Source organism: Lolium rigidum, chromosome 3 (genome assembly GCF_022539505.1).
Source record: "Lolium rigidum isolate FL_2022 chromosome 3, APGP_CSIRO_Lrig_0.1, whole genome shotgun sequence".
NCBI lineage: Eukaryota > Viridiplantae > Streptophyta > Magnoliopsida > Poales > Poaceae > Lolium > Lolium rigidum.
In genome coordinates, this window is record NC_061510.1 from 108,844,710 (window position 1) to 108,871,155 (window position 26,446).

Sequence of the window (26,446 nt, forward strand, 5' to 3'; positions counted from 1 at the left end):
ACTCTCCGCCTCCAGTTCCCCGTCGACGAGGAACCGGAGGTCGTCCTCCCCGTCGGTCAGGGGCAAGTCATCATCTGACCCGACGACGGTCAGGGGTGGGCCATCTGGCACGAAGTCGAAATCCCAGTCTCTCTCATCCCAGTGCTCGGGAGTGCGCCTATTGTACGCCTCCATCTGGTTGTACTCCGGCATCGGCTCGCTCGAGGAAGAGGACTGGAAGGAGAGAGCCGATGAAGCAGAGGAGGAGGAGGAGTCCATGGTGTAGAGGAGGGATTTTCGGTGGCTAGTACTGAGCAGGGGGATGAAGAAGCGAGTTGCTCAACGCGGTTAAATAAAAGGGGATATAGTGAAGATTTAATGCTGTGGCGGTTTCCGAGGACATGGTGCCAAAACTGTCAAATCATGCAGAGAAGTTGAGAAGGCAAGGCATCATGATGAAAGGATACTGCGACGGTTCTGCTCTGCCACGATGTGACCCTACGAAGAAAAAACAGAGTGGTTTTGAAATTATCATTGCCAAAACCAGGGGGGCATGTGTTATCACCAGATTTTAACCAAGTCCGGTGATGGGCCGTGATCAAAGAAGGGCTTAGAGGACATGCATACGAAGTTTCTCTGAATCGGCCTTGTGCGAGAATTTGGGCTAGATTGCCCGTGTATCTGTATATTATGGTAGATTTAGAATTAAGAGATAAAGTTTAGTCGTACACAGCTAGGTTTATTCCTAAGATAGAAAGTCCACGGACTATAAATATGTACCTAGGGTTATTGAGAAAGGAGGACGATCACGTTCACAACAAACCAATCTAGGCGCATCGCCACCCCTTGTTTCGAGAGTTTCTCCCGGGTAAGCAACATGCTGCCTAGATCGATCTAGGCAGTATCAGTTTATTCGCTGTTGGTGTTGCTCGTGCTGAAGCCTTTTTGATGGCGAGCAACACCATTATCGTAGATGTTTTGGGGCTGACGTCGATACTTCATGAAATGCTTGCTTAGCTACGCTACCCCTCAATGTCTAGCTGCCCTTACACCTATCCTAGGTGTAAGGGCAGCATCTTGCTTGTTCTTTGTTTAGTAGATCCGATCCGTTATAGTTGTTCCTTGTACTTCAAGGATTGGTTTGATATCCGCATGGTTAGGCCTTGCAAACGGGTTGAACGATCCGGTAGTGCGTAAGGTATGGTTTATTAAGTCCTAGAGGGATTGTTCCGGGGATCAACTTCATGTTGGTTTTTAGGCCTCTTTAGGGCTGGTTTTCCATCATCTTACGTATCCGCTAGGCTCAACTACGCGTAGGATGTTCCGGTTATGCGGTGAAAACCCTAGACTATCGTAGATTGGTTTAACTTTATATTGATAAAGCAGGATCCCCATGTCATTGTAAATCCAACGTGAACCATGGGGCAATCGGCTCTTTGAGCCGATCCACAGGGCAACCTAAGAGCCGATCGGGGCTCGTATTTAATGTTTACGTGTTTGCCATGCAGGAAACTAATTGAAGCAATCCATCACCTTCCTGACCAGGTATAGGTCAGGTGGCACGCCCTCGCACCAGCCGGGACGTGTGCCGGAGCATTGCGGGCCGTTGCCCGAGGGACCAGGATCCACCAGCAGTCCTGGGAGCCTCCCGGCTCTCCGTGTTGCCCGTCGCTGCTCGCCGGTGGGTTTTGGTAGGCAACAAGTATTCATCCACAGTCTTCACACCTTGCCTCAAAAGAGTCAACTTATCAAATATATTCCGCAAGTAATTTGTAGGCACAAAGCGAGAAGTCATCGCCGCCTTCATAGCACGCCATGTGCGTATAGGTTGCTCACCATCCTCTTCTCGGTTACGAACAAAAGCATCCCACCAACGCAATGCATAGCCATCAAATTCGGAAGAAGCAAGCTTGATCTTCCGATCTTCAGTATAATGTGGATGTAAGCTGCATAACTTCTCAATCTTGAGCTCCCAAGTGAGGTATTCTTCAACATCATCTCCTACTTCAAACTTGGATATAGAAAACTTGGGCTTACCCAATCCATCTTCCTCATCTTGTCCACGACCATTGCGGCCAAGTGGAGCCCAACCGCGAGGACGATTACCACGTGGCGCACCACGAGCATTGTGTGCGTCATCTTGAAGCTCAGGATCTTCATCATCTTCTTGTTGTTGTTGTGCGGTCAGATTCTCAACAGCTAAGCGCAAATCAGCAAGACTGCGTTCTATATCCGTCATTTGATCTTTCATCGTAGTGACGGTCTCACATGTAGTATCCAACTTCTGGGAGATCTCTTGGACCGTCCCTTTAAGTTCATCATCCTGAGTGCGGAATTCACGTCGCATCTCATTACGAAGAGCCTCATACTCCCTCCATGTGATGAGGTCTGCAGAACTCTTGTTTTCCTGGTTAACAAGTTTTTGATCACTAGCAGACATCGTTAGTAGATTAGTGCACTAAATCAAAATATATGGTGGTGCTCTCACAACTCACTCAAAACTGATAAGAAAAGAAAATCTTACCGCTCCAAAGTGAATTAGTATTGCTTACCACTTGTAGTAACAACTAGTGCACGGATATAGCGAAGCGAATATCAAGGGTATAAAAACAAATCACACGGCAAAGCAGGATATATGTGGGGCTGTAGGTAGGCTACCCATTTGCACCAATAACAAGCTCTAGCGCTGACCGTAGACAACCAATGATACTCACACAAGGCGATATAATGGGGAAATGCAACTATATGTGGAAAAGGTTGCAATGCACTAGAGCGACGCTAGCAAAGCTCAACGAGACAGGCACAAGATTGCTCAACTACGGGTGCAGTAAAGTAAACTGAGGCCTTCACTTGATTTTTCTAGCACTTCACTTTTCTTTTTGTAGTTTTCTTTTTGTATAACACGTAGCTATGTAGCTCTTTTTGCTTCTTTTCAATTTTCTGTTTTTTTATGACTCAACTCCTTGATAACACGGCCAACAAGATATGCAAAGCACCAAAACCCTAATGAGCAGCCTGTCGAGCGATAAAACTAGTCTCTTCTGGGGAAGTTCCTAGTCACTTATATCGAAAGGCTGTGTCTATGGTTTGGAACAAGCACACTGTACGCTATGTGGACTCGGAGTAACAAAACTGAAACTAGATAATAATAGAGACTCAAACCCTAACAATACTAGATGCAAGAAAAAGATACGCAAAAATAACTACGAAAAGCAACTAAAACTCGAAATTAGTGCAATCTAAGGCTATGGCAAACCCTAACCCTAATATTTTTGGCTTTTTCTGGAGAGGAAAACACTCACAACTCAACTATGGGGTGGATTGTGGATGGCTTACCGAGGAAAACTGGAAATTTGATACCAAGATGATAAGGGGTGGTCCGATCTTCTCAGTAAGCAATGATGGTGATGATGATCACGGGGTGATAGCAGCGGAGAAACACGACGATGTAGTGGATGATAACTTGTATGATGCAACGAGATCTCTCGATTGGTCCCTGTCGCCAATGCAACAGCTCTCAACCCTGCAAGATATTCGCAACTCCACACACTTGCGCACGTAGCCGCCGACCACGAAGCGGTAAGCTGCAATCGTCGAATTCCCAATGGAACAGCAGATCACACAAGACTTTATCAGGATCTACACAATATCAAGCAATATGGTGTAGGGAATTCAATAGTTTTGCAGAGCAAACAACTAAGAACTAGGGTTTATCTTAAATGTGGTCTAAAGCAACTTTGGGGCGTCCTATGGACTTATATAGGCGTCCAGGATGACCTCAGGTCGAAAAAGTACGAAAATAACCGACCCAGAATAGATCTGGTCGAGACAGACTCGGAGTCGGCCGGTTTGGCGGCCGGTCGACCGGGTCTGGGACCGGCCGGTCCGGTTCAAACCGGGCCTGGCGCCGGGTGGTGACCGGGCGTGGCTCCCGGGCTTACTGGATAGCGCCCGGATGGCACAAGCGCCGCGGCCGGTTGAAACCGGACAGACCCGGCGCAGAATCCGGTCGGACCGGGCCTGGGACCGGATGACCCGGCGCAGAATCCGGTCGGACCGGGCCTAGGACCGGATGACCCGGCGCAGAATCCGGTCGGATCGGGCCTGGGACCGACCTGAACTTCAGCTTCCCCTCTCGCGCATGCATCCCGCTCCTCCCTCGCGTGTCCATGGGATGTCTTCATGTCCATCTTCTGGTCCAGCTGCTCCTCTCCTCCTCGTGCGATGCTTGCTCCCTCCTCGTACCTGATCATACATAAGTAATAGCACTTAGGCAGTATAAAGTTCTCATCAATTACAGTATCGTTTAGGAACAAGTTCACCTGTTATTTAAGTAGCTTCGCACGAGCTCGTGTCATTGGTCCAATCCTAACTTCATTGGACTTGAGCTTTCCAGCAGGATCATCTTCAACTTGTAATGACGGAGGTAGTAGTGAGGTAGGGATGTCATCATCAGGATGGCCCGGCCGCGGTACTGGACCGGTCGGTTGACTCGAGTTCCCTTCCTTCAGGGACACTTTTCGCGGTACTCAAAGCCAAAGATGGCGACGGCTGCTGCAGGCGCGTTGGATTGGTGTCCATGCCTTCTCGGCGCTGGTGTCAAGGAAGGAGGAAGCAGCGTGGTGGCAATTACACCGTGGTCGAAGATGATGACCTGCTTGCGCTTGGTTGTAGTTCTTTCTGCTGCAGGGGTCTTCTCTCAAGTTTATGGGATGATGACACAGGGCTCCGGAGATTTTCATGGGTTATGGTGGTCTCAGGGTGTTCTAGATGTACTTGGTCCTTTGTGTTTGTGTTTGTGTTTGTGTTTGTGTTTGTGTTTGTGTTTGTGTTTGTGTTTGTGTTTGTGTTTCTCTGTGCTTGTAAGGGTCAACAACTTTGTATCTTTCCGTGATATGAATGCAGAGAAATTCTCAACAACAAAAAAGAGAAAGTATTGGAAGGTTGCGGAAGCTTTGCATGAAGACGCTTGGGTGGGAAAGATTGATTTGGAGCGCACCTTCACCGTCGAGCACCTCACCCAATTCGCTAGCCTTTGGTTTCTAATTGACAATGTGCACCTTAACAAGAACGTGGAGTATGATATGGTATGGAGGCTCACGCCTAGTGGCCAGTACAAGGCCAAGTCATCTTACAAGGTGCAATTTTGGGATCCACATCTTCTAGCATGAATAAGACGGTTTGGAAGGCTTGGTAGCCGCGGAAAGTGATTTTTTGCATGGCTTGCCAATCAAAATAGAATTTGAACGACATATCGGTTGGAGAAGCGAGGGTGGCCAAATTGTGAGCTTTATCCTTTTAGCAAGCAATGTGTGAAATTCGTCAACCATTTATTCGTCCATTGGTGTTTCACCCTACGGCCTACGCCTCCTGGGAGTAGTACTTAATCAATAGATTTAGGCAACGTTTTTTAAACAAAAAGACTTATCTTGCTTTCTCTTGCCACTCGTCACCGCTGAAGTACGTAGCAATCTAAAACACGATCTAGATCTACTCTAGCGATGAAGCGATCCCTATTTAATCGGCAACTACCCTGATGTCATCATGTAGGACGGGTCTGTACAGTAGGAGATATTTTCCCAAACGAGCTAGGTTCAGTGAGCCATCGTCAGGAATTGTTGTATCCGTACGTCCAAATTACTGAGTACTGACGTCTTTATGTATACAAGACATGGCATGGCATTACAATTTACAAGTTTACAACTCACCCTGCACTAATCATCACGTCCACTACGTCGCCATGGAGCAACCTGCGTACTACCTCTGCCTCTTATCGGCTCTCATCCTCCCTCTCCTGCTCCTCAGCCTGTTCAGCAAGCGCGGCCGCGGCGATGGCCTGCGTCTGCCGCCCGGGCCGTGGCGGCTTCCGGTCATCGGCAGCCTGCACCACCTTGCCAGCAGCCCGCTCGTGCACCGCGTCATGGCTGACCTCGCGCGCCAGCTGGACGCGCCGCTCATGTACCTCCAGCTCGGCGAGGTCCCCGTGGTGGTGGCCACGTCCCCGGAGGCCGCCCGCGAGATCATGCGGACGCACGACGCCGTCTTCGCCACGCGGCCCTCGAGCGCCACCGTCAAGATCATGGCCGCCGAGGGGCAGGGCCTCATCTTCGGCCGCTACGGCCCGCTGTGGCGCCAGCTCCGCAGGATCTGCATCCTGGAGCTGCTCAGCGCGCGCCGCGTGCAGTCGTTCCGCCACATCAGGGAGGAGGAGGTGGGCCGCCTCGTGGCCGCCGTCGTGGCCGCGTCGTCGTCCGGCGAGCCCGTCAACGTCAGCGAGCGGATCTCTGTGATCATCACCGACTCCATGATGCGGGCCATGATCGGGGACAGGTTCAAGAGAACGGAGGAGTTCATGGAGACACTCGAGGTGTCCATCAAGCTCGTCTCCGGGTTCAACCTCAGTGATCTATTCCCGTCGTCGCGGCTCGCCAGCTTCATCAGCGGCACGGCCAGGTTGGCCGAGGAGAACCACCGCAAGAGCTTCGAGCTCATGGAGTACGCCATCAAGCAACACCAGGAGAGGAGGGACCGGGCCACGGTGGAAGGTGAGGACCTGGTCGACGTGCTGCTCAGGATACAGAAGGAGGGTGGCCTCCAGGTGCCTCTTACCATGGGAGTTATCAAAGCAGTTATACTTGTAAGTGCATTAGCTTCGTTTTTCTTCATCTTCTTTTCTCATCTGTTTCAGAATACTTCTCCTACGCGATGCAAATTTTGGAAGTATATATATTTCGTGATAGATTAGTAGTATTATCAATTTGCTCGTCAATGTTGAATTTCTTTCTAAATATATGTCGTCAAACAAGTAATGCTGGGCCAACATAGATTCAACAAGGACAAGTATCTTGAAACAATGTACTAGTAGTTAGCAGAACACAACTGTCTCTTATTTTGAAACAATGTTTTGTTCCCTTCCCTATTATTTTAGGATTGTTTACCACTAAGGGTGACAAATCCTTTAGTGTCAAGAACAAGCACCAATTCCTAAGTGTAAATCGACATATTGCAGGATCTATTTAACGCTGGGAGCGAGACATCAGCAACCACTCTCCAATGGGCTATGTCGGAGCTCATGAGGTACCCAAATGTGATGAAGAAAGCACAAGCTGAAGTACGCGCCAATCTCCAAGGAAAGCCTAAGGTAACTGAAGATGACTTGGCCAGTCTTAAGTACCTCAAACTCGTCATAAAGGAGACAATGAGACTGCATCCACCCGGCCCATTGCTTCTCCCAAGAGAGGCTATGGAGACTTGCAAAATCCTTGGGTACGATGTACCCAAGGGAACCACGGTGTTGGTCAATGTGTGGACGATCGGCAGGGACCCTAAACACTGGAAAGACCCTGAGGAATTTAAACCAGAGAGGTTTGAGTCTGGCATCGTAGACTTCAAAGGAACAAACTTTGAATACATACCTTTTGGGTCAGGGAGGAGGATGTGCCCTGGAATGGCATTTGCACAAGTCAACATGGAGATCGTGCTTGCTGCACTTCTATACCACTTCGACTGGGAGATCCCAGGGGGGCAGAAGCCGGATGAGCTGGACATGTCAGAAAAGATGGGCATCGCCGTCGGGCGGAAGAACGGTCTATACCTACATGCCAAGGTTTGTGCGCCCATGCTTTGATTTGCACTTGTGTTTTATTCATATGTGATCCAATCATGAATTTCTTATGTACCATTGCTCTTCATGTGCATTTCTTGAATGCGATGACAATAAAGAAGTACTCAATATATATCATCAGAAACGTCATCACCAGGTAAGTATTGAGTTATGTGTCATTGTTCAGGTGCTACTACCAGAGAAGGGTCTCACCAATGTGCGCTTACCCCCTTGCACTACTAGGCTTGGCGCCCGTTGGTGGTTTGGGATCAGTCATGTCTGAATTCCACTGACATACATTCACTTGATAGTGAAAATAACCCTCCAGTGGTTGGTCGTATGGACTATGGACCCGTCAAACGATAACCAACCAGACATAGCTACCAGGCCACCTAGTCAGACTTCAAGTGATAGGCCAACGCGGTGTCAAATTAAACCTCTAGTGGCATACCTTAGTTAACATCTAACTCCACTAACCTGCAGAGTTTTATCAAAAAATGGGGACATTATTAAAGGTGATCTAATGGCAATGTTTACTAGCTTCCAAAAAGGAGAGATCCTAACTTTGGTACAATCATACTACTACCCGAAAAAAGAAAATGATGTCTAGATTTAGCGATATAGCCCCGTTTGAGTCAATCTGCACCCACAGAGCATACAAGCTCCAATTGGGACATTCGTTGTATCAAATGTTGGACTCGAAATTCCCCAAGACTTCCTCCATTACACATTTCAATTTGACGTCATCTTCAGGTCGTGCATTTGGCATGTTTAAAAATAGTTCTACAGGGACAGATTTTTGGGAAACTCAAAATTTTGCCATAAGGAGGGATTGTTTATGTAGTTCTAGACAGCAAAGCATAAAACAAGAAATTATGCAAATTTGCAACTACTAGTAGGTTATTCCCAACAAATATAATAAAGTTGCTAATTAATATGGATTTTAACATATTTCTGTAATATGGATTCTAATTGTCATATCCACCCTGTTGTTTGATTAGGAAGTTCAAATATTCACATGAGCATTATTAACGACATTGAGAACATAAGAGCATCGGTTCATGGAACTTATAGTACAGTACTCCAGTATATGACCATCCTCCTTCACAAGCATGGGCACACTGTCGAACTATAACCACAAAATAAATATTTTATACTCAAAAGGCAGGAGCCTAGTGGCATGCATCATTTATTCCATATTTAGCATTCTGCAAGCAAGCACGTTCCTGAATGACTGAAATTTCATCTCTTGTTCATCCTTGGTCACAGCTTCACTCGATCTGGAAGTTGAAGTGTGTAAATGCAAAATGATTTGAAAATGGAAGAAGGAAGTAAGGATGAAAAATTTAGGAAATATTTTACCCCAAGCCGCTTCTTAGTTTGTTCAAGCAGAAATTGTGGGTCCAGTTTGGTTTGTGTATAAGCATCGATCTTGTTCACTTCCTGTAACAGATCGACTCTAGTTAAACCTTCCATCTCCTCGGCAAATAATTGCCAAGATATTTATTTTCTTCAGCCAATTTCAGACTTGGCAGAAAAAAAGGTGAATAATCTTATAAACATGATAAGATATGGCATAATCACATCTCGCATTGTTCAGAATTACCTCAACGAATTTCTGAAGGTTAGGTCTGCCCTTGGTGATATCGTAGTTCTTGATACCAGAAAAGAATATCTGAAACCTTTCGACGAATGGCGCATACGCAATGTCCACCTGTGCAGAGATTAACATTCGTAACAAGAACACATGCCAACCGCAATTCTTTGAGAAAATTCTTTCCCCAAATGGAGAAACTGAAGTGTTCTGAGACTGATGCGACATACCAAACTGAACTGGCCAAGGAAGAAAGGGCCATCTGTGAACTTCCCCAGGGCAGCTTCTATTTTATCCAGCGCAGCAACTAATGGAAGATAATGCATAAGAAATTCATACGGTGTGAGTACAAAACTGCAGCCTAAAGAACTTACTATATGATTAAACGATTTACAAGTACAAGCTCTGCTCTTTTACCAGTTTCCTCTGAAACGTCTCCCTTGGAGGTTATGGATGAGTATGCTGCCTTACTGAACTCATCGGTATACACAAGCAGCTCGTCAGCAAACTGCTTTTTTTCAGAATCCTGCCAATTTATGGATGCAAACGTTAATACCACTGAGAAATTTACGGACGGCCATTTCACAAGCATCTCACTCATGAATCATGATGGTTGAATATGCATACATCAGGAAGCAATGCTGGGCCTTCGAAGTTGCTGTCGATGTACTTGACCAAATCTAAACTCTCTCCTTTCGCCTGGTTGTTATGCTCCAGCGAAGGCACCTGACCATAAACGAGGGTGGATGAATATGAGAGTAACAATGGACTGAGTCACTGCAATTGTGCAAGGGATTGTACACTTGATACAGAAAGAATTGAGGTTAACCATACCTTGTTCCCTGGGTAAACCTTCTCCTTGTACCAAGCCGGCCTGTCCGCCAGATCGATCGCGACTATCTTGATCGTGTCCTGCAAACCCTGGACAAGAAAGCATGTACCAAAACAGGAACAGTCAATTTGGGTGTAAGAAATGATTCCGTTTTTATTAGCCCAGCAGCCAGCACCAAATGTCTGAACTGTTAAATCAAAGAACACTAGTATTGTACGGGCACCTTGTAGTTCCTGGCAATCCAAGCGCGCTGCGCATACGGACAGTGGTATGCAACATACAGCCTTCACGAAACAAGATTAAAAAGGAACAGTTTAGCCCTTGATCTGTGTAGAATTGGATAGGCACAAGGTACAACATCTGAAATGAAATTTCGTTTTAATTGTAAGTACCTGGTGGTGCCGTCGAAGAGGGGAGGGGGCTCGGAGGTGGAGGTCAGGATAGGGGGCAGATTTTCTTTCGGGGAGCTGCAAAAGTTGAAAGATTGAGAAACGATTCGAGTAATTTAACCGAGAATCTGAGGCAATAATAGATTAATCTGGGCCGGCGGTTTGTCCTGCTTACATGACAGGTGCGGCAGCGGCGGTGGCGGCCATGGCGACGGTCCGGGGGGGATTCCGGGTGCTGGCGGCGAGGCGGTGGAAATGGCGGTTGGCTGTTCGTCGCGAGCGGCGGATGTTTATACACGGCGATGCCGGGACGGGAGTGGTAACGGAGGTGGAGGCGGGCGTCAGTGGTGACGAGCGGCAAGGGAAAGCCAGAGAACTCATTGGTGAGGTGTTGATGTCGAGCAGTAAAGCTGGAGTCGAACGAACTCGACAGGTCGATTCGGATCGATGATGCTCCATGGATGTGGCCAGCTGCTCCCCCGGCTGTGGGGTGTGGGCCGGCCTCACTTGGACGCGAAAGCGGTGCAGGTGCCGTGGGGCTGCTCTCCCGGCCGGCCTTCACGACTTTTCTGGAACGGTGCCGATTGTTGCTACTTTGTGCGGGCTGGAGCCGTGGAGCGGCGCACGTCATGCATGCGACTATGCGAGTGCATTCGTCTATAATCGTCCAGACACTGTTTTTTTTTTTCTTTTCTATCGAAATCCAATACAGAGGCAGGCGCTCACACATACATACATATACTTATCCCTATGACCACACGTACACCATCTTGAGATTAACGAAGTCACTACGAGCGTCTCTCTGTCAACGGGAACATCGCCTCCCACTGAAAAATATTCTATTTTTTAATGAGACACCAAAGTGTTAAATCTGGAATTTAAATTCTAGTGAACTGGGGTTATCACTGCCCTCCTAACCATCCAACCACATGTTAGTTCTCATCGTCCAGAGACTGTGGAACAGTGGAAGCAGATGGTACTTACACGAATTTATGTTTTATGGTAAAATCAAATAGATACATTGTGCAAAAGACTAATGGCTCATTCAATTTAAAGGAGTATTGTAGGATTTGAATTCTATTTTTTTTGATCGGTTAGTTTAAAAAGTTACTCCTTCTGTCCCACCGAAAGTGTCTAAGATTTATTCAAATTCAGATGTATCTGACAATAAGAGCATATAGATACATTCATATATTGACAAATCTCAGATACTTTTGGTGGGACGGAGGGAGTATATATAATGGTACGAATTTTACAAGGATTCCTTTAGACTCTATTTTGGAAATTTTGCATGTACACTTTTGCGTTTTTGTTTTTGTTTTTCATGTGCTATCAAATGCTCTATGACCTAAATTTTTGTAGTTTCTTAATTATATATATGACGGAAGATGGCATGCCACTCTAATCTTGTTGTTTTTCTATTAATATGATCATGTGAATTAAAGAAGCCCTAAGAACGCAAAGTGCAATGAGATAGAAATAATGGGGCTTCGTCCATATATCTTTTTTGTGAAATTGAGAAAGCAAGGGATTAGAGGACACATGGGGAGTTCATCCCGTTGGCAAATGGATAAGACTAACTCTCAGTAAACCACGGGGGTGGGGGGTGGAAATCATAGGTCCCATTCTGAATGGAAAACCAAAACATAGTCAAACTTTCTATTGTGTTGCTTCTATTAGGAAAAAGAACAGTACCAAGTATTCAAAAAACTAGCATCGACTTCAACAAAGTTAGAAACTTTGAACTTTTGAAAATTTCAAAGTTTCAATAAATCATGTTGCATGGGACTTATATATAGGATTTTTCTACACGTATAGTGTTATGCATTTAGGGGTAGGTAACATGTACCATCTCAGGGATAGAGAAAATTAGAGCATCACATTGCATGCATGCAATAGAAACAAAATTGTTGATTTCATCGAGATACTTACCTAATTTGAAATTTAAAATGGTTTATCTCTTAAACGATGAAAAAATCATTCTATTTAAGGTTCATTTCCACTACTAAATCCGTCGTGACAATATCTTCGAATTTAGATCACATGTTGATATATTTCGACAATTTTTCTTACCAAAAGTTACCAAGTTGCAATGCGTGAGTTACTAAGATAATCATAAATGGTTAACAACTTCACAAGTGTACATCATTTTGAATGTATTTGAAGGAATTTTTTGATCTCAAGTTATCACATAGTAACGTGTGAGTTACCGTTTCAAAAATTTATCTAGGGTTGATTTGTAAGAGGCCTTTTCAGAGCTTAAATATGTTGCTATCCATAATGGGCCCACTGAAGATTCAACATCACAATGTATATTGGTGCTATGAGATAATTGGATCTTGCATCTTTGTGAAATGAAATCCTTATTCCCCACCTTGATAAATTCAATTTTGTAGCCCTACTACGTTTTAGCGGGGATTAAAGCGGTCTAGATTCATCTATTGCTTAACCACTAATTCATTCTGCGTATATATGTGGCTAAATATAAATTTTATTATAGAGAGTTCAATATTGTTGCATAGTGTCAAAAAGTAGACTTGTGAATGTGAAAGCTAGCATGGTCTCATGGTAGATGGAAGGGCAGTATGTTGGGGTACGGTGCATGGAAAATTAAAAAAAATCACTATTGATAGCACCAATCTACGTGGATAGATATTCGTTGGGGCTCCAAGCATAAAGTGATATAGCGAGGGTTTATTCCCACAAGGATGACTCTAGGGTTTATATCAAACTCTCGGAAAAACAATTAGTACTCTCCTTTCCTCTTTAAACAACCTACAAAACACAAACAGTGTGCTTTCTGTCTCCAACTGTTGACGCCAGAAACCCCCTGGCGGGCAGAGACGGGCAACACAGTAGAGCCGGGAACAACTAGGGTTGCGGCTGGCCCCAGTCCCTCAGAGCGACGGCCCGCAAAGCCTCCTGGTCGCACGTCCGATGCTATCGCAAGGGCGTGCCACCTGACCTATACCGGTCGGGAAGGTGTGGATGATGCCTCGCTTAGTTTCCTGCATGGCATACACGTAAACATTAAATGCGAGCCTCGATCGGCTCTCGGGTTATCCCGTGAATCGGCTCAAAGAGCCGATCCACCCATGATTCGGACGGGGTGTCCGAATATATGGTGGTCCTGCTTGATCAAGATAAAGCTAATGAGATCTACGACGATTTAGGGTTTTCACCGCATAATCGGATCATCCTACTCACGATTGGGCCTCGCGCTCGCGCACGGTGACCGTAAGCCGATCCTAGACAGGGCCTAAAAACCAACACGAGGTTGATCCCCGGAACATCCTTTCTAGGGCTAGCAAACGTCACCCTACATGCCGCTGGATCCTCCAACCCTTTGTAAGGCCTAACTATTGCGGATGTTAAACTAATCCTTGATGAAACAAGGAGCAACCGTAACGGATCAGATCTACTAAACTATGATCAAGCGGGGTGCCGCCCCTACACCTGAGATAGGTGTAAGGGCGGCTAGATGTGCAAGGGTCGCATAACGAAAGCATGTAATTCGAAGAACAATGCTAACCCTAACACACCTAAGATAACTACGTTGCTCGCCATCAAAAAGGCTTCGGCACGAGCAACGCATGAACAACGTGGGCAGGCTTGTCTTTGCCTAGATCGCGAGATGCGATCTAGGCAGCATGGTGCTTACCGGAGAAACCCTCGAGACGAAGGAGTTGGCGATGCGCCGAGATTTGTTTGTGTTGAACGTTGGTTGTTGTTTATTCCATAAACCCTAGATACATATTTATAGTCCAAGGGACTTTCTAATGTGGGAATAATCCCCACCGTGTACGAGACAAACTCTAACTTTTAATCTAGATACAATCTACTATAATTAAAGATACACGGGCAATCTAGCCCAAATTCTCCGCACAAGGCCGCTTCGAGAGATCTTCCACGTGTAATCTTCCAAGCCCATCTTGATCGCGGCCCACCTCCCGATTTAGCCAAAATCCGGTGATAACACATGCCCCCCTGGTTTTGGTAATGATAATTTCAAAACCACTCGTTTTTCCTCCGAGGGGTCATGTCGTGGCGGAAGCGGAACCATCGCAGTATGCTTCATCATGACGACTTGCCTTCCCAACTTCTCTGCACGATTTGACAGTTTTGGCACCATGTCCTCGAAAACTGCTCGAAAATTAAATCCCCATCTCCTTTTATTTAACCGCATCGAACAGTTCTCCTCTTCATCCTTCTCGCATTAGCACTTCCAAAAAACCCTCCTCTGCCACCATGTCTTCTTCTTCTTCTTCCCCCCCCTCTTCATCGGATCTTTCCTACGTGTCCTCCCCCATCCGAGAGTCGACACCCGAGTGGGGTACGCAGGCGGCGTATGACATCCTTGCCCCAACGGCGTGGGACAAAGAAGACCACGACTCCTCCATCTGGTCCGAGGATGACAAATCCTTAACTGATGGGGAGAGTGACCTCCGCTTCCTCGCTGACGGGGCATCGGAGGAGGAGAGCGATGACGATCGCTTCTCCTGGGCAGACTTCACCTCCACCGAGGAGGAGGAGGAGGAAGAGGAGGAGGACAGCTCCTCCGACGAGCCCCCGGCCAAGCGCTTTTGCCCCTGGCCGGGGAACCTCAGCGACTTCAACAGCGACGACGACGCTGACGAGGATGATGAGGACAACGAAGGCCCTGCCGACGGCCGCTGGAGCAGCGACGACGAGCCGGCAGGGAGCAGCGCCGACAGCGGCGACGACGGCGACGATGAAGGCAGCAATGGCCCGTAGATCGGATCCCTAGAATAGGACCAGCAGTAGCAGATGGGGCAATGTATCCCCTAGCAACTTCTTTTGAGAGCAATCTTGGCTCTTTGTGTAAGAAATCTGGCTATCAATGAAGAATTTCCTTTAATTTGATCTTGACGATCCCTTGTACACTAATTTAGCCGATTTCTCCTCATCCTGGCTTTGCCGATTGTTAGCTTAATCGATGTTCAATGAGCCGATGGCAGCACATAGGTCCTTCATCATAACCTGCGGGACAGGCCAAATCAGTCATCCCTCCAAACGGTAGCCGCGAACCCGACTTGAATTCAGATCCCCAAACTTCCAACCGAACGAGACCCGAACCGCGATCCACCGAGCGTAGTGCTCGGATTTAACGGCAAAACTCCCGAAAAAATGCCCGATCTCATCATTAACTTTTAGGTTTCGGACACTTTTTCGCCGAATCTCCCTCCTCCAGATCCTCTTTTGCCTTCAGGAAAGCTTTAGGACGGTTGCTGAATCAACTCGAACGTCGAGGCTACCACTTCTGCAGAACAGGCATCACTTGCCCACAAATTCCCTCGTGATGGTACACAGTGACGTTTTATAATCCTGCTCTGTTTTCTTACAGCAACCATATCTCAAAATCAAACTGAGATGCAGAGCCAACCGATTTTAGCAAAATCGGCTTCCTTATAGCAAAGGACCCTTCGAGGCAAGCTGCCCCCCGAGCCTCAGCCGGGGTGGAAACGATGATGAGGACCCGTAATTCGGGCAAACGAGGCCCGGGCTCGACCATGTCCGAGAGCGCCGTCGTGCGGGGCCAACCGGTTGATCACCTTTCATCCGTTGACGGCCGATACGGTCGACCCGGCAGGCTGGTAATCCGGTGTTGAGTAGGTGTCCTCAACGAGCCACTGGGCTTGTCGCTGAATCGTCTTGCATACTGAAACTGATAATTTTGCAACATCAGCATCATTCTTCAGAAAAGTGGTGATGCAGAGTTAGCCGATTCCAACAAAAACGGCTCCCCAGAGCAGAGAACCTTCAAGGTGAGCTGCCCCCCGAGCCTTTTCAGTCTACTCCTTGCACCTCGTTGACTAGATCGGCCCCTTTCCTTCGCAGGCTGAAGCAACTTCCTGTGAGGATGTCCTTGCATTTCTGATGCCCTCCAAACTCTGGACGTAACATCCCCTGGAAGTGACAGCTACCAAGTCACCACCTTGGTCAAAACGTTACAGCCGATTGCTTCGTCATCGGTTGTTCTCCTGGTCTTAGGAGAGATATGCTCCCTTCGTTAGGCTCATCCATACCCTGACTTGCACGCTTATGCTGCCCTTGTCGTTAGTCAGGGTTACGATCCTCAATCCTGCAGTCCTGGTTCAAGAAGATGTCACGTTCGCTGCTAACACCGCTGAACTTGAAGACTTGCCAATGGGAATTAGAGGTCCTTGAGGGGAAGATCCACTTCCTGCTCTTAAGTCGATGTCTGCACATCGGCTGTGCTTAAATTTTTTTGAATTTTCGGCCGATTTATGTATCGGCCCCCATACTCCAATATCCATCGCCAAAGGATGAGACACTTCTACTGCATATCCTCGTGTTTTATCCACCTGGGTGCCCCCCCCCCGAGCCGATTCTGTCAAGAGAATTGATGGTATCGGCTCTGTTGGATAACATGTTGAACCCAGGCAGAATGGATGGTGAGGATAATTTTGGCCGATTGCTGGAATCGGCCTCCGCGTTTGCTTGCTCGGTTAAGGTTTTGTGATGTCCCTCCATAAATTTTTGGGGCCGATCACAAGGATCAGCCTCGCCACGTTCATCCATCGACGTTTGCTTTGTTACACGGTCAGGCCGGTGGATAAAACCAGCCTAACCCCGTTCTTTGTCACGTCGATGCGCTCACGATCGTCCAAATTGATGCCCGAGAGCGGCTCTTGGCCTGATGTCTCCCAAATGTCCATGCCAGCTGTTGAAACCTCGGCCGAATCATCTGCGTGGACGACTTCTACTTCATCTCCATCCCACTTGTATTAGGCATTGGTGCATCGTGGATGGAATGCAACGATTGGCGTGGATCCAATCTCTCCCTAGTAGGACAGCGTAGGTACTTTTCGTCGTCGACAATAAAGAACGTCGTAGGGACAGTTTTCCTTCCTACGGTCAGATCCACATTCAGAACACCTTGTGCGTCAGATGCTTGGCCGTTGAAATCGCTCAGTGTTACGTTGGTCTTGATTAGATCCGAGCTGGAGCGTCCCAACCGACGTAGCATGGAGTATGGCATAATGTTAACTGCCGCCCCGGTGTCTACCAACATCTTGTTGACAGGCTGCCCATTGATGTAACCTCGCAAGTACGGGGCCTTCGGATGCCTCGTAACTTCTTTCTTTCGGCTTCTCAAAGATGACCGGCCGTGGGCCGCAGTCCAATTGCGCCACGAGTGCTTCATATAATCTTGGAGCGCTAAACTCCGTTGGAAGAATGAAGACCATGTTTGTGCCGGCCGATGTATCATCATCGGCTTTCCTCTGCTTGGGGCGCCACTCTTTTCTTTGTGGCCGACCTTCTTCGTCCAGGGGTTCGCTGAATTTTGGCGGCCGGATCGGGCCGTGCCTTCCTTAGCGTGTGCGGGTACAATCTTTCGGCTTCTTCCGGGCCGCGCAATCGCTGAACCCTGCGTTTCGGGAACGGCTGAGTCCATCAGGGCACCACCTTGGCCGGTGGTACCTGTCTTCTTCTTCTCCCTCGTCTTCTGAATCTTCGAGATCTTTCAACCGAGGGGACTCAGCGCGTTTACTTTGTGGCGGGAGAGGCCCTAGGCGCTCGAACACGGACACGTTGGCTGCCTCCTTCTTCTGGTTGCATTCTGGGCAATTGCCGATTGTGGGCAATCGGCTCATTCCTGAATCCCAGCCGTGTCTGAAGAAGGGACAGTCCCAGTGCCTATCCTCGTCGACTCGCTCCCCCAACTTTTCCTTGGCACGGCGCACGTGCTCCTCCTCATCACGGTCATGTCGACGACGTCTCCTGTCATCCCTAGCTAGACGATCTTCTTCATCATCGTCGTTGAATCGCCGGCGTTGGTCATACTGACTCACATACTTGTTGAGGAGGTGATCAGAGAGAGGTCGTTGATACCTTATGTTTTTCACCTCTCCCTCCGTGACGTAGCGCTTGCCGTCTTGGCGGAGCCGATCGCGTGGAGCGGCTTCCTCTCGTATCTTTGCTATGAGAGCAGCTCGCCCTCATCTCCGTCCTTACCGGAGTGGTGTCCCGGTCCTACCATGTTGATATTGTACGAGAAATCCGGCTGGCACCCTCCATGGTAAGTATACTCCACCATGTTTACGGCGGGGAAGGGGTGTGTGTCGACCTTCATGGCGTCATCGGTTGAAAATTAACCGTCCGTTTTCTATCGCCATTTGGATCTGCCGCCGCCACACCCTGCGCGGTCGTTGGTGGTGTGGGTGAACGTGTTATGCCACTTGCGGTATGGCTTTCCGTTCAGCTCTTGCACCGTGGGGATCTTGTGGCCTTCGGGTACCTTTATATGCTTCTCCGTGAGTAAGAGATCAAAAATCCGCTCCGTCTTGGTCACGTCGAAGTCGAACCCTTTTGGAGGGCCTTGTGGCTTCACCCATTTGCAGGTCACGGGGCCCGTCGCTCGAGTCCATTCAGCCACTGCTATCTCTCGATCTCCCGCAGCACCTTCATCCTCGTCTGCCTCAACCAGGGTCACCGCACGCTTGAATTTGTCCTGGTAAACATCCGGGTGGCGCTGCTCATATGCCGACAGCTTCACGCACCATGTGCGCCAATGAAGGGTAGTCCGCTTGGGAGGCCACGTCCTTAATCGATGATGAGAGACCCACCACCGCCAACTCGATCGCTTCTTTTTCACTTATATGAGCCGAAAAGCATCGGTTCCTAATGGTCCTGAAGCGCTGGACGTATTCGACACTGTCTCCCCGCGCTTCGTCGTACTTGCGCTAGATCGGCAATACCAACATCGGAAGCCTCACGAGTGATACTGCTCATGGAACTGCTCTTCCAAGCTGCTTCCAAGTTCGGATGGAGTTCGGTGGCGGCGATGTGTACCACCCGAAAGCCGATCTCGTGAGGGACCGTGCAAAGAACCTCACACGCAACTCGTCCGATGCCGAGATCGTGCCCAGTTGTGCCAAATATCAGCTCACATGCTCGATGGAGCTGGAACCATCCGATCCACTAAACTTTGTGAAGTCCGGGAGCCGATATTTGGGGGTAGCGGGATCGGTTCGTAGTCGTTGGGGTACGGCTTGGTGTAGCCGAACGTCTTCCTTTTCGGCATCATGCCAAGCCGATCTTTCGGGATCGCACAAATCTGATCCGCTGTGATGGTTGAAGGTGTCGAACCACGAAGATTCGCCGGGGTGGCATACTTAACCAGCCATGCTTGCTTTTCCGGTTCTAAGCCAAGCTGCAGGAGCTGGGCTCTGGAGGTTTGTCGGAGTGGCGTATTTAGCTAGCCACGTTTGCTTCTCAGGATCGGCTCCCGACGTTCCTCCTGCCGTCCCAGAGGCCCCTGCTGTTGCAGCCTGGTTCGAGAGTGCCCAGGCGCTGCAGTCTGGTACATATGCGCACGCGTATCCGTGCGGGATCTCCTTGGGTGCCTCAGGTAGGAATTGGTAGTCGTTAGGATCACCACCAATCTTGTAGACGACGTATGCCGATGAGTTCGGCAATTCCGGTGTTGCCCATGCGAACGGCTGGGGCTGGAGTGGCATCTCTCCTTTGAAAGTCCCCAGAGCTGGTCCCGACGGAGAATACCGGTGGCTCATGATCTCCTGGACCACGCGCAGAGCGACACGCTCCAAAGTTTTCACCGAGGCTCTCGAGTGGCGGTGCAGCGAATGAGCCACCATGTAGTTGATTTCCTCGCCGCGGCGACCCGGTGCGTTCTTCGACGGGGCGGACAGGTCCACTCCATCGAGTGCGCCTTCGGTGTGAAACCCTTCCACCCGACGCCATGGGAACGGGTTCGGTGGAATGAGCCGATGAGTTCGGCTTCGAGGGTTGCCTTGATCTCGTCATGTTTCTTCTTGAGTTCATCGAGCGCAGATCCTCGTACTTGACCGGAGTGCTTTCCGCCATCTCGGATGTAGATGGCGATGTGGTGGATGTCGAAGGTTGTCCCACCGGCGTGCCGAGAATGTGTTGACGTCGAAACCCCCGGCGGGCAGAGACGGGCAACACGAGTAGAGCCGGGAACAACTAGGGCTGCGGCCGGCCCCGGTCCCTCGGAGCGACGGCCCGCAAAGCCTCCTGGTCGCACGTACGATGCTATCGCAAGGGCGTGCCACCTGACCTATACCTGGTCAGGAAGGTGTGGATGATGCCTCGCTTAGTTTCCTGCATGGCATACACGTAAACATTAAATGCGAGCCTCGATCGGCTCTCAGGTTATCCTGTGAATCGGCTCAAAGAGCCGATCCACCCATGATTCGGGCGGGGTGTCCGAATATATGGTGGTCCTGCTTGATCAAGATAAAGCTAATGAGATCTACGATGATTTAGGGTTTTCACCGCATAATCGGATCATCCTACTCACGATTGGGCCTCGCGCTCGCGCACGGTGACCGTAAGCCGATCCTAGACAGGGCCTAAAAACCAACACGAGGTTGATCCCCGGAACATCCTTTCTAGGGCTAGCAAACGTCACCCTACACGCCGCTGGATCCTCCAACCCTTTGTAAGGCCTAACTATTGCGGATGTTAAACTAATCCTTGATGAAACAAGGAGCAACCGTAACGGATCAGATCTACTAAACTATGATCAAGCGGGGTGCCGCCCCTACACCTGAGATAGGTGTAAGGGCGGCTAGATGTGCAAGGGTCGCATAACGAAAGCATGTAATTCGAAGAACAATGCTAACCCTAACACACCTAAGATAACTACGTTGCTCGCCATCAAAAAGGCTTCAGCACGAGCAACGCATGAACAACGTGGGCAGGCTTGTCGTTGCCTAGATCGCGAGATGCGATCTAGGCAGCATGGTGCTTACTCGGAGAAACCCTCGAGACGAAGGAGTTGGCGATGCGCCGAGATTTGTTTGTGTTGAACGTTGGTTGTTGTTTATTCCATAAACCCTAGATACATATTTATAGTCCAAGGGACTTTCTAATGTGGGAATAATCCCCACCGTGTACGAGACAAACTCTAACTTTTAATCTAGATACAATCTACTATAATTAAAGATACACGGGCAATCTAGCCCAAATTCTCCGCACAAGGCCGCTTCAGAGATCTTCCACGTGTAATCTTCCAAGCCCATCTTGATCGCGGCCCACCTCCTGATTTAGCCAAAATCTGGTGATAACACCAACACCACCAATTAGTTGTCAAGCACAAGATTTCGTATTAGAATTGAAAACAAATGTATAAAGTGTAGTAAGTAAAGTAAATATGTAGCAAGTAAAGTAAGCTAAATGCAATATGAAAGTTAAACTAAATGTTGTGCAAAATTAAAGTGGTATGATGATGGTAGTGATGTAAAGTTTATGAAAGAACCAAATACACATATGATAAATGTTTTTTTTATTTTCGGATTAATTAAGTGTTGATATTGTAAACATATGTAAATGCAAGTAAAAGGTGTTTCTTTTGATTAAAAATGGTATGTGGTTCATGAGTTCACTTGCCTAATCTCTTATGAACATGGGTGAATCAAAATAGTTTCAAAGAAAACATAATATTGATGTAACTTAATTATGTGTTTGATAACTATTCATATCGGCATCACGTCCTATGATTGAGATGATGCAACACATCCCATTAATACTCCTCTAGTAAGAGAAAGTTCCACAAACTACATTTAAGATAAATAGAGTATTACCTTTGCTTCTATGACATGATGTTGAATATCAAATATGTTACCTCAAAAGATATGAGATCACCATTGTTGGTAACTTGGTAATTGTAACAGGTGCATTCATTTATCCCTAGTGAGCTAACAATAGAAAGGTAAAAATCATAGTAGAACCCAAACTTCCTATTTACTATCCAGTTCCATACTACCATGTTACTCCAACTAATTCACATGTTCCCCCTCTCAAGTACTATCATACTAGTTGGATCAAAACTTCTAATGAAGAACGGGGTACGTAATATGCATCTACTCATACCTGAAACACAAACTGGAAATTGCAATCTCAGATACCAATCTCATAAAACCCAAAGATCCACTACAAAGGGGTTACATATGATGGTCACAATCATGAGAGCAGCTCATGTGGCTCTAGAACATTGATAGCAAGAGAGATATAAAATTGTGAATCTAAAAGCACGGCCTCACGGTAGATGGAGCACCGCTGCCAGAGACGCAATGGGGAGGGAACTTAGGCTTGCCCGGTACCTGTCACCCTCACATACGTCGAGCGCCGGTGGCGACAGCTCACACCGCGGAGAATCCACCTGCACATATTGACCTCCCCGTGTGGACCTCCTCGGTGGACGCGCAATTGCGGGGTGTCCAACGGCGGCTCCGAGGAGGAGACGGAAAAGAAGGATTGGCCTCAACTAAACATAAGACTGTCAGTGAAATCCTCCAGCTTGGCAAGCGCCTCCTCGTCCTCCTGCACCTAGACCTCGTGACGACATTCCTGGTTGGAGAAGTACACGCTATCGATGTGGATGCATGAGACGACACTCCATAGGTTGGCCTACCTCCCGATAGAGCGCACGTCTGCACCGCTTGCTAGGACCGAAGTTGCCAAAGGATGGCGAGGAGGAGGCAATCCGGCAGGTTGCTATGGTGACCCTGCATACCACTGCATGTTGAAGTATGTCAGTCGTTGACATAACATGTGCGCAGTACCAATCCGCAAATATTACATCCCTCAGAATAGTACAATAGAAGCATAGCTGGTCTTTATTTTAGTCACATAATATTACAAACCATATATATTGATACGGGGTGGCCTTTGGACACCGCCTCCTCAAGACCGACAAGCCCTCCTCGTGGTCCAATGACACGAGCTCGAGCCCAAGCCCTACACCAAGAGGTGAATTCGCTCCTTTCCACGTATGCATTTGATACCCCATTGGATGGCATGCTACTTCATGCGAATACTCTATGTTCAATCAGGTACATCGACCAAGACGCAAGCCATGGAGACCAAGCCAATGGAGAGAGAGCTGGAAATGATGAAGATGGAGCTACAGCGCCCCGGCCGGAACTTCCGCCCCCCAGGACCGGAACTTCCGGCCAGATGCCTTCCAGATGCCTTCCAGCGCCCAGGAAAAAGGATCCAGCCGGAACTTTCGCCCCGAGGGACCGGAACTTCCGCCCACTGGAACTTCCGCCCAAGTTCCGCCCTAGTTCCAAAAATGCGCCGAAACGCCCCGGGATGTTACTGCAAGGAAATTGGCTGTTTCCGGAACTAGGCCGGAAGTTGGCCGGAACTTCCGCCCCGACCGGAACTTCCGGCCTCCAGGACCGGAACTTCCGCCCAGATGCTTCCAAGATGCTGTCCAAAGAGAATCCAGCCGGAACTTCCGCCCAGGACGACCGGAACTTCCGCCCGACCGGAACTTCCGCCCCCTGAGGCCGGAACTTCCGCCTGCACGCGTTTCAGCACCAAAACTGGCAGATTCAGCTTGTAACTTACCCCTTCGCCCCACCAACTATAAATAGCCTTGTTGGCTCAGATCTGAGATTAGACTTGATGTGAAATTAAACCTGAGCTTTGCTCTTGACCCTTGTGGGAACCCCTACCTAGATCTTAGATCTTGTACCCACCCGGGCTCCGATCGAATCCTATTGTATCTCTTTGGTGACTTCTACCAATCTTGGTCTTTTGCTTGCACTTCTACCTTTGGGTCTTTTGCTTGCACTTCTATCGATTTTGGTCTTTTCACCCTTCTAGATTCATAGGATTTCGATTCGTCGATCTTTTTGCGGGACTTCTACCGAAAGGTCTTTTCCTGCAACTTCTATCGAGTTGGTGTTTCGGGCCAACGAGGACAAACTGATTTGTGTGTGTGTGTGTGTGTGTGTGTTTGTATCCCACGATTCTCCTCCGCGTTCTTCGTGTTCATCGCGTTCTTCCACCTCCCCCACGAATTCCACCCAAATCCGTGAAGATCGGGCACACCCTTGGGCTTAGCCCTTATCATATATACATCACATTGGAGCTCCTGCTGGGTCTATAGAGGATTACTCCTAGGTTCTAGGTAAACCCTACTCAACTTATACAATATAGGTCTTAAAAGGTTTAACACCATTCAACTCGAGCAGCTAAATATTATAGAGTTCGTGTTGCTCGACTACAATTACTACTCTAGAAGCTTAAGCTTGGTTTCCTTCTGGAACCTCCCCGGTTCCGTACACTATCAGATAGTCAACCCCCTCTACTCCTCCAGAGAGGTCTGGTTCTTCATAGCAGATCCCATCTGCTCCATCTTGTCCTTCAGTGGCCTCCTCCAGGTGATTCAGGCAATCTAAGCAGGGGATTATAAGAGGTATGAGTACGAGCCTACTCAACAAGTTCATTGTAGGAAAGAGGTGTTTAATGCACTAACTACGGTATTAGACCAGAAAGTCTAATACCAATGCAGGTTTTCATAATCATTTCTTCAAAAGGTTGCTTTTATTCTGAAGAACTATGTTCGTCAGCCTTCACCGGGTGTCTAGAACTTCATGGAGTTCCTTTCCGGCAGCGTTTGCAGTTCCAAAACCTGAAACAGGGAGTGACAGGTCACGATTCATTACACTCTGCAGATGTGTGTTTCTTTACCCATAAGAGATCTTAATCTTGGTGCCAACCGGGCAGCTTTCCCGTTCACACTTCCATGGTGTGAGGCCCGATGTAAGGTCCTAGCCAATATTGTATTCCTTCGCGACCTCGCACACACACCCTTTGTTGCAATTCCAACCTTGGGTCCTCACCGGTCAGCGTATCCATAGGATACCATCCGACCTCGACTGCTATCAGGTTTTGCGACCATGATACCATCGCCGGTCGTTGCAACTCATCATAGACCGCATTACCGTGGGAATGTTTCTGAAAGATATCATCATTGTCCGATAAGGGTAATGTTTAAAGATTCAAATATGCAAGCTTTTGGATTTTAGGGTTTGTTTCCCCCCTTCCCGATGCTTTGTTATTTAGGTGTCGGGGGTGGCGAATAAGAACAATTAATTATACTCCTTAAGAGTAAAAATAGTTTCTTGGAATATTTCCAAGAATTGGTTAAGTCCAAGGTATTTTATGGACTTATTTAATTGTCAAAAATATGAAGTTTATTTTTAATTGCTTTTATTTATGCATTATTTATGGAGTAGATAATGGTTAATTTTTACTTGCTCCAATTATTCTAACCAATAATTATTTATGATAGAGGATAAAATTTTAAGTGGTTTTCATATTTTTCTCTATTTTTTTAGAGTATTTTACAATTTATGGATTTATTTCAAAGTTTCTATTTTTAAAGGGAATTGTGAAAAGTCCATTTTGCCTGTCACGGTGAACCCAGTGGGTTGGACTAGACCCACTCGGCCTGGTCTGGCCCACTCGGCCGCACTCTTCTCCTTGCTCGCCCCCGCATCTAACCCTAACCCGCTGCTCCCGCGACGCCGCAATCGCCATCGCCGTCGCCGAATTATCCCGGCCGTCTCGGCGGTCTCCGGCGGCGAGATCAGTCGCGTTCGCTTCGCCTTTCGACGGTGCACCCGTTGGTCCGCGTCGATCTGGGTTTGGCGGCCTCCTCCGCTCGCCCACAACCCTACCGCATCTAGGGTTGCGCGGTTCCCGCGGCGATTCGCCTCACACCGGCGCTCCTGGTCGCCATGGTGATGTCGTGCGCCTCGCCGGTCTCTGCTGGAGCGTCTCTGCCCGGTGAACGCCTGGCTTGGCCGCGGCTTGGCGTTGCCGTGACCAGGCTGTGCCGCCACGGTGACGTCGTGGTGCTTCTGCTCCAGGTCAGTACCCCTCCTTCTCTGCTCCCTTTCTCCTCCTCCCCTTTGTCTAGCTCTAGCTATTGGCTCTGCTCCCCCCTTGGAGAAGTTGGCCCTGCCAGGTTGCTGCTGTGCTGTGATGGCTGCTGTTGTTCTTGCGCTAGGGTTGACCTGCTGTTGTGCTACTGGTTGTTGCTTTGCTCTATTTGCCATGCCCTAATGCAATGATGTTGGTTGCTGTATGCCCTAGATTGCTAATGTTGTTCCTTCCTTGCTACTGTCTATGCTAATGGCTGCTCAATTTCTTGCTTGATGGGCTCTGGTTGTGGCTTGGATATATGTGTATGCCATTTATATATGCATCTCTGGCTT

At 48.2% G+C, this 26,446-nt stretch overlaps 2 protein-coding genes across 2 annotated transcripts; one reads left to right on the top strand and one right to left on the bottom strand.

The window, feature by feature from the left end:
• Positions 1-5,719: 5,719 nt before the first annotated feature.
• LOC124697972 (zealexin A1 synthase-like) lies at positions 5,720-7,606 on the top strand. Its single transcript, XM_047230500.1, has 2 exons — positions 5,720-6,616; positions 6,989-7,606. The coding sequence occupies exons 1-2, from the start codon at positions 5,720-5,722 to the stop codon at positions 7,604-7,606; spliced, it is 1,515 nt and encodes a 504-aa protein (XP_047086456.1).
• A 1,013-nt stretch (positions 7,607-8,619) lies between these two features.
• Positions 8,620-10,793, bottom strand: LOC124702136 (protein IN2-1 homolog B-like). Its single transcript, XM_047234248.1, has 10 exons — positions 10,573-10,793; positions 10,401-10,475; positions 10,232-10,292; positions 10,011-10,097; positions 9,804-9,902; positions 9,594-9,702; positions 9,407-9,483; positions 9,189-9,296; positions 8,945-9,025; positions 8,620-8,862 (listed from the first exon to the last, which is right to left on the bottom strand). Exons 1-10 carry the CDS (start codon positions 10,776-10,778, stop codon positions 8,854-8,856), a joined length of 912 nt encoding a protein of 303 aa, XP_047090204.1. The 5' UTR covers positions 10,779-10,793; the 3' UTR covers positions 8,620-8,853.
• Between the last annotated feature and the right edge of the window lie 15,653 nt (positions 10,794-26,446).

Coding starts and splice junctions, on each gene's coding strand:
- LOC124697972 (XM_047230500.1), top strand. CDS start 5,720: ATGGAGCAACCTGCGTACTACCTCTGCCTCTTATCGGCTCTCATCCTC. Junction 6,617..6,988: donor TTATCAAAGCAGTTATACTT/GTAAGTGCATTA, acceptor GACATATTGCAG/GATCTATTTAACGCTGGGAG.
- LOC124702136 (XM_047234248.1), bottom strand. CDS start 10,778: ATGAGTTCTCTGGCTTTCCCTTGCCGCTCGTCACCACTGACGCCCGCC. Junction 9,903..10,010: donor AGGTTTACCCAGGGAACAAG/GTATGGTTAACC, acceptor GTTTATGGTCAG/GTGCCTTCGCTGGAGCATAA. Junction 9,703..9,803: donor GCCCAGCATTGCTTCCTGAT/GTATGCATATTC, acceptor ATAAATTGGCAG/GATTCTGAAAAAAAGCAGTT.